At 47.9% G+C, this 7,747-nt stretch overlaps 1 protein-coding gene across 3 annotated transcripts; it reads right to left on the bottom strand.

The window, feature by feature from the left end:
- Window positions 1-2,801: 2,801 nt before the first annotated feature.
- On the bottom strand, window positions 2,802-7,511 carry Pax4 (paired box 4). Of its 3 annotated transcripts, none has more exons than XM_026788606.1 (10): window positions 7,499-7,511; window positions 7,020-7,150; window positions 6,517-6,732; window positions 6,154-6,229; window positions 5,475-5,600; window positions 5,186-5,268; window positions 4,763-4,832; window positions 4,057-4,073; window positions 3,649-3,787; window positions 2,802-2,938 (listed from the first exon to the last, which is right to left on the bottom strand). In XM_026788606.1, exons 1-10 carry the CDS (start codon window positions 7,509-7,511, stop codon window positions 2,802-2,804), a joined length of 1,008 nt encoding a protein of 335 aa, XP_026644407.1. The 3 variants fall into 3 exon arrangements, with proteins under 3 accessions (XP_026644407.1, XP_026644406.1, XP_026644405.1); XM_026788605.1 differs by having other exon boundaries at window positions 3,649-3,790; XM_026788604.1 differs by having other exon boundaries at window positions 3,649-3,790; window positions 4,057-4,112.
- Window positions 7,512-7,747: the final 236 nt, after the last annotated feature.

Raw genomic sequence — 7,747 nt, forward strand, 5'->3', positions numbered from 1 at the left:
GAGACCAGCCTGGTCTACAGAGCTAGTTCCAGGACAGGCTCCAAAGCCACAGAGAAACCCTGTCTCGAAAAAAACCAAAAAAAAAAAAAAAAAAATAAGCACTATGAAAAAGCAAAGCAATGCCATGAAATCCTAGACACCCCTCCCCTCACAGCCCAGGCTGAGCTCCTGTCTCTCCTTTTGTTAAGGTTGGCAACTGTTTAAGGGGGTGCTGAGGGGACCACAAGCAACTTTCTCCTGATATAATCAGGATTGAAAGTGTCTAAAAGTTATTATTTAACACAGCAGACTGCCTCTTAAAGCCAGCATCCATGTCCCCGAATACCCCATATGACAGTAAATGCTTGCTTTAAAGTCTTCTAATGAGAAAAGTCGAAATAAAAACATGAAAGAGACTCAATTTGGAGAGGAGAAAATGGCCTTAGGTTTCAGTATTTCTTCTCAAGATACATGAATTTACTTTTTAATTAAATGTTAAGTAGGAAATGCTAGGGAGTAGGAGGCCTCTTTTCCAAGAGGGCATTAAACACAAACCTACACCAGAGAGAGAGTGTTCCTGCAACCCCAGCAAACTGAGAGGCTGAAGCAGAATTACTCCAGCTCCAGAGTTCAAGGCTATCTTGAGCAAGGTGAGAATCTGCTGCAAAAACAGGTCTTGGGCTGGAGAGATGGCTCAGAGGTTAAGAGAACTGACTGCTGTTCTGGAGGTCCTGAGTTCAATTCCCAGCAACCACATGTTAGCTCACACCCATCTATAATGAGATCTGGTGCCCAGAACACTATATACATAATAAATAAATTTAAAAAGAACAGGTCTTACCTAATGAGGTAATACATCTTACAGGTCTTTTAATACAAAACCTCTTCCTCAGCATTCTGTAAACACACACACACACACATACAAGCATGGGAATGTGTGTATACAGGGATACTCATGTGTGTGCAAATATGAGCGTGCGCACAATTCACAGTCTTATATCCAGTTCCCCACAAGTGACCCTTCATCCTTTGCTGTCTGTGCTCATCCAAGGGTCTCAGCTGAAATAAGACAGCTCCGACCGTTGTTGATGTCAGCCCTGTTGCTGGAGTGAGGGGCTGTTTTCTGACTGTGCTGTGCACATTGCCTGCCTATAACCTTGCCTATTTTCCTGAGCAGCCCTATCAAGCAGACCTCCATCTCAAAAGCAGCGAAGTCAGGGGAGGGGCAGGCTGTGTCGTCTTTGTCATCAAATGGCTTCCGGGGCTACACCATCATCACACTCTGTTGGTGAAAATGCTCCAGAAAAGAAGGCGCAACCCACATGTGGTGTTTGAAATGTGGCTGGTTCCGTGGTAGCTAACTGTTCATTTTAACATGGGTTACATATAAATAGATGTGTGGTTGCTCACCAGTTCTTCAACAGCCAGCTTTAGAGGATTTGCTCTAAGTGTCTACTCCAGGTGGAAAACAGAAGCACGCCACCCACCCCCACTCCTGTCACTACCACCATTATCCACTCTCTGCCTCCCAGAAGAGCAAGGAATTGTTGAGAATTTGCAGCACGTGCCTTGATTCTAGTACTTGGGAGGTGGAAGCAGGGGGACCAGGAATTCAAGGCCAGGCTGGGATTCTATGGGAAGAAGCAGGGGCGTGGGGAGGAGAAAGAACTTAGAAATACAAGCCACTCTTCCTTTCCAAATATCCCCTTACTTAACTTCTTTTTTCTAGCTTCTTCCCTCTCCCCACCTCCCAAGACTACCAGGGAGAAGCCTGCAGCTTTCTTTGCAGACAGACTTGAGAAGATCTGGGACTCCAATTTGCCCCTGGAGCATGTATGAACAGGAGAGGAGAATCTCAAAATGTCATTTCCACTCTGCTGCTATGGCAAAAATACATATGCAATTAGGAAATTGATGTTTATTTGTTTAGACCAAAGAACTATAATAAATTGTCTTGGCAGGGGTGGTGGCACATACTTTTAATCCCAGCACTTGGGAGACGGAGGCAGGTGGATCTCTGTGTGTTTAAGGCCAGCCTGGTCTACAGAGTGAGTTCCAAGACAGCCAGAGCTACATAGTAAGACCCTGAATCAAAACAATAAACGAACAAACGAACAAGCAAAAACAAATAAATAAAAGAACTCCAGTAAATTTTCTTAGGTGTGGCTATTATGTTACGGTTAGTTTTAGTTATTTGTTGACTCTCATTTGTTTGTTTTCTGCTGACCTGTGCTGGAGGACCGGAGAGCGAGGTGCTATGATGTAATATGACGTGTGTGCATGTGTAACCTCAACACCTAAATAGATCAATAGGTACATAAATACCTACAGTCATGGGATTGATAGATTCATTACTACAGATAAATATGACTGGATGCAATGCATGTGTACATAAATTACGAGACAGAAGATAGAGCGATAATAGATAGGTAGATTATAGATAGACAGATAATAGACAGAGAGATAGATGATAGATAGATAGATAGATAGATAGATAGATAGATAGATAGATAGATGATAGATAGATAGATAGATGATAGATAGATAGATAGACAGACAGATAGATAGATGATAGATAGATAGATAGATGATAGATAAATACATAGATAGATAGATAGATAGATAGATAGATAGATAGATAGATAGATGGATGGATAGGTAGATAGGTAGATAGATGATGGATAGATGATAAACAGACAGACGGACGGACAGACAGACAGACAGATAGATGCACATTGGTGTTCATGAGAAAAGAAGGAGGTTAATTGCAAGAAGTTCTGCTAACTTTAAAAAAGCTTTTATTACTGCCAAATGGAAGCCTGTTATGGCCAGTGTGAGTAATGGGTTGATGCCGCTTCTCCTGACCCTCCAATCAGATGGTACACAGGAGGAGTGGTGAGGCAAGGCCAGGCAAATTCCATGTATGAAGAAGAAGCCACAGGAAGGAGGGAGTGGCAATCTGTGTGGGGAAATAATGGCATTAGATCTCACCTGTCTCTGGGTCTCACCTTAGTCCAAGTCTTACAACAGTGGGGTACCAGACAGGTTAAGGCTGAAGTGGTACCAAGACTAGGGACAGAGCCAGCGGCAGGAAGAGCAAAGGTGGCAATGGGGGTGACACCAGCAAGACTCTGGGGAGCCTGGTCTTTTCACCCACATTAATTTATCCACTATCTGTGGGTTCGAATGCCGGTGTGTGCACAGCATGTGCAAAGCACACGCGTGGAGGCCAGAGGACAGCCCGTGAGAGTTGATTCTCTCCTGCCGTGTCAACTTCCTGGGGTCAGACTCAGGTTGTCAGGCTCAGTAGCAAGTGCTCTTACTTGCTGAGCCATCTTGTTGGCTCCTGGGTTGGGCTTATTGGTCCTACAGGCCTTTCAAAGTCACCGAGGCGGAGGGCTGAGACATACTTACCTAAGGGTATATACATTCAGATCTCAGCACCACTTCCTTTGCCTTCTGTAGGTGTCAGAGCTACTATGGACGCCCCAGCATTAAGAGCCCCACAAGGAATGAGGGAAGCTGTTTTGAGAGATTCCTTTGGTATCCCCAACTGGAGGACCATACCCTCCCACAGAAAAGGTGAAGAATACCCACAGCCACCCCTTCCCATGCCCTCCAGGATCTGTAGTAGACTCTGGGAACACACATCCTGTTCTCAATTCTTACCCCAACAGGACTGGAGACAGGCGTGGGATGGGGTGTCACTGACACACCTGTCTGGTGCTGTCCCCCAGCACAGGTGACAGAAGGAAGGACTCAGCGGTTCCGGCACAGGCAGGGCTGCTGGGGGCACACTACCAGGGGACTGCTAAGAAAGCAAAGTTGGGGGTCTTCTCAGTCACTAGTGAGAAAGCCTGGGAACTAGGACTATGACCCCCAAGACCACCTGCCCCCCAGGCTGTGTCCTACACCCCAGAGGATGCCATTCACATGGGAGACCAGGGATAGCACTTTGTAGAAGACATAATGAAGGCCTTGCCTATCCATGGGTTTTACCCATGCCTTCACCATAAATAGGAGAGGTCATGAGACCTTCAGTCTTCCCAGTTCATAAACTCCCCACCTCCTAAGTACCTGTGCAGAAATGATCCCTGGGGGAACTCTTGGTACCATCAGATCCCGAGAAGCACCTACAAGGTGAGGGTGGATCCACTCAGAGGGAGAAATAGACATGGGGACCTGGGATGTGGTAAAAGACAAAGGTTCCAGGAAAGGTAGCAGCTTCTTGCAGAGTTTGGAAGAGACAAATGTCACAAACTAGGCTGTCTTCTTCCCAAAACAGGCCTTAGGAAACCAGAAATAATGATAAAGTTCAAGGGATGATCCTAGGGACTGAGGGGCCTTAAGAACAGGGTCTGGACATGCCCAGAATCTAGTACAGAGCCAGGTATATGAGGATTGCTATGTAAATGCAGATGGATGGATGCATGGATGGATGGATGCATGGATGGATGAATAAAAGTATGCATGAATAAATGGATGGTTAGATGGATAAGTGGATTGGTGGATGAATAGATAGATGGGTAGGTTGGTGGATGGATGGGTGGGTGGATGGATGGATGGATGGATGGATGGATGGATGGATGGATGGGTAGATGGATGGATGGGTGGATGAATTGGTGGATGGATGGACGCGTGGATGCATGGATAAACAGATGAATAGGTGGATAGGTGGATTGGTGGATGAATAGCTAGATTGGTGGATGGATGGGTGGATGCATGGATACATGGATGGATGGGTGGGTAGATGGATGGATGGGTGGATATGCACAGAAATCACCTGGTAGCTGTGTTTCCCACTTCAGCTTCTCTTGCCTGCGCCATTTGGCTCTTCTATTGGAAAACCAGACCTGAGAGAGAACAGGAACTGTATCACTGGCTGTGTCTTCAGCCACCTGGCACCAGCTGCTCTCACCATGTGTCCCTGGCCTGGACTCCAAAGGCAGAGCCTTCCACCACTCTGGCACCCTCTCTCCCTGCTCTGTCTTTGCTCTCTGTCTCCTTCCTCACTTAAAAGCCCTGGATGTGGAAACGAGGAGAGCGGTCAACAGAAGAGCAAGGAGGATGTCACCTCTGATTCTTTTCTAAGCAAGTTTTTCCCCCGTCCTCTTGCTGCTGTCTCTACCTTAGCAGACCCAAAGCCCTGGTCAGAACATTCTTCTCCTTCCCAGTTTCCTCACAGTGTGCTGCAGAGATCACTCACCCTCACTGTGTCCTCAGGCAGAGAAGTGGCAGCAGCCAGCTTTCCACGGGCCGCTGAATCTGGGTACTGCCCACGCTGGAACTCTGTAGAGGCAGAGGTCCCCACAGTGAGAGTAAGGAAGGTATGGTCTCCTGTCAACCCCCACTCCCTACCTCTTAAAACCCTAAATAGCCCTCCTTTCCAAGGCCAAGCCACCCACAACCTGGACCCTTCAGCCCTTGCCCACAAGTCTCAAGCCCTTCTGCCATACCAAGGACCTTCCGCCCCACTGTCTACCGCAGCCCAGCACCTTTTTCCAGGGCCTCAGCTTGGCCTGGGGAGAAGATAGTTCGATTCCTGTGGCTGGTCCCTGGATGGGGACCTCGGGGAGCCTCACATCTACCGTGGGAACTGGGAAGAGTTGGAGCCAAAACATCTGCAAAGGAGAACAATGTCTTATGGCATTTGCAATGTAGACCTTTGTGTTTTCTGGGGTCTCTCACTAGACAACAACACAGGCACAGAAGCAGAGCACGGCTTTATAGGAGTGTGCAGTTCCTTGCTATGCAGTTGCTATACAATGTGCCCAGTATCATGGTACTACTTAGGGAAAACAGAATTGCTCCAGGCTTGAATGACCCATAGAATATGGACAATGTTCTGAGAAGCTAAAGGAAGTAGAGGAAGGGTATGAAAGGCCCTATCTAGCCTTGCCCTTAGCAGCTAGTGTGAACCTAGGAGTTAAGGGATCTAGGTTCTGTTCCCAGACATGCCAACTACTGGCTGACGACTGAGCAAGCAATTTCATTTTTCTGAACCTCTGTATTCTACCAGGAGCAAGCAAAGCCACCCACTAGAGCCTCTTTAAGGGAGTTTCGGGAGGGTGATTGAAAAAAAGAGGGAGAATTCCTCACACTAGGCAGAAGGAAGAGTTACAAAATGCTAAGAATTTGGCTCTGATTATCTCTGCTGGCAATTCTAATACTCACCTGGTAATCTGAGTTGTGTCCAGTGCAACTTCTGGTCTTCCTGTAGTGCCCGAAGGACTCTGTTGATAGATGACACCTGGGGTGTTGGGGTACATATGAGGGAAAATGGTGTCTACACCCAGGATTGCATTCTGTAGATCCTTTGCCCTAGCCTCGCCATCTCCAAAGCCCGCTCCGCCCCCAACCCATACTTCCTCCTCAGTTCCCTGACTACCGCCGCTTTTCAGACGAGAAATTTGTGAGTCAGGAGGCTGATACCAGTTTCCCTGAACCCCAGGCTAAGATAACAAAATTGCCAAGGAAGAAAGGACTCTTCTCCCCAGTCTACCAGGAAAGCCCCCACGGTAGGGAGAGGGCACCTACACTGGGAGCCTTGTCCTGAGTGCAGAGTCCTTCCGCACACAGCTGGCGCTGGATCTCCCAAGCAAAGAGCGCTGGATACTCATCCTTTAGCTGAGCAATTCGAGCCACCACAGCCGGTGTGGCCAGTCGCGGCTTGCTTCCTCCAATACGCTTGGGTTCCAAGACACCTGTGCGGTAGTAACGTCCAAGGATCTTGCTCACACAGCCGTTAGATACCTGAGTCAGATGAGAAGCAGGAACAGGACACAGAAGACGTGATAGGTAGAAGGAAGCCGAGCATTCCTAAGACAAAAGGAAGCTACAAGGCAAGGGGGGGGGAGGTTACTGAACCAAGCCATGGAGTTGAGTGGCTAAGCTCATCTTGGGCACCTAAAACCCTTTCCAACCTCCAAGAGGGTCTTCTAGGAGGAGGCCCTTAGGGTTCAGCCCCAAACTGTTATCTTAAGAGAGGTCCTTGGTGCCTGGTTCTTGTCTCCATTATGGGACAAAAGGTTTGGCCCTACCTTAAGGCTCCGAGAGATGTCACAGGGTCGCATCCCGCTCATTGCTAGCTGCACAATCTGCTGCCGGGTGTCCAGAGGCAGAGGCCGGCCATTCACAAAGAGTCCCCCCAGCTGATTCACACTGCTGATTCCTGAGGGTTAGAGGTAAGCTTCAGTGCACTGTGTGTGTCCAGGTCCTCACTCACCCTTGCAGAAGGTCACTCGGGTTTCTATCCTGATCCGCTACCACACAGTCTGTCTTTCTCTGAGATTGCGCCCACATTTTCCCAGGGTCCTCAAAACAAACCACTTTCTTTAAGAGCTGGTTGTGTCCTAATCCAAAGGAAGCAGAGTAAAGCAGAGAGGGAGCAACTGGAGAAAACCATGCCCGGAGCATTGACTAACGACAATTGAAATTGTGTTGATGGGAGCCAAGACCCAGTGGCAGTATTCGATCTCGGAATCCTTCTCTATTCTTCCAGCTTCTCCCAGGCTCTCACCGTCCTGCTGCATGCTTCACACTGGTCCTCCTAATGGAACGACAGGACGCCAACTGGCAGACTGAGGGGGGCAGCGTCTAGAAGCTTCCCTTTTGATCTGGTTCTGCAATAATATAGGGTTATTTAAGTGTGGTCCCTTGAAATGGTCAAGGAATGGAATGTTTTTTACAGGGTTAGTGGGCTGGCTAACACAAAAACATTAAAATTCTGTTACGTTCTTATGTGACGGACATCACAGGGTCAGCTGGG

The sequence above is a fragment of the Microtus ochrogaster genome, unplaced genomic scaffold, assembly GCF_000317375.1.
Source record: "Microtus ochrogaster isolate Prairie Vole_2 unplaced genomic scaffold, MicOch1.0 UNK4, whole genome shotgun sequence".
Lineage (NCBI taxonomy): Eukaryota > Metazoa > Chordata > Mammalia > Rodentia > Cricetidae > Microtus > Microtus ochrogaster.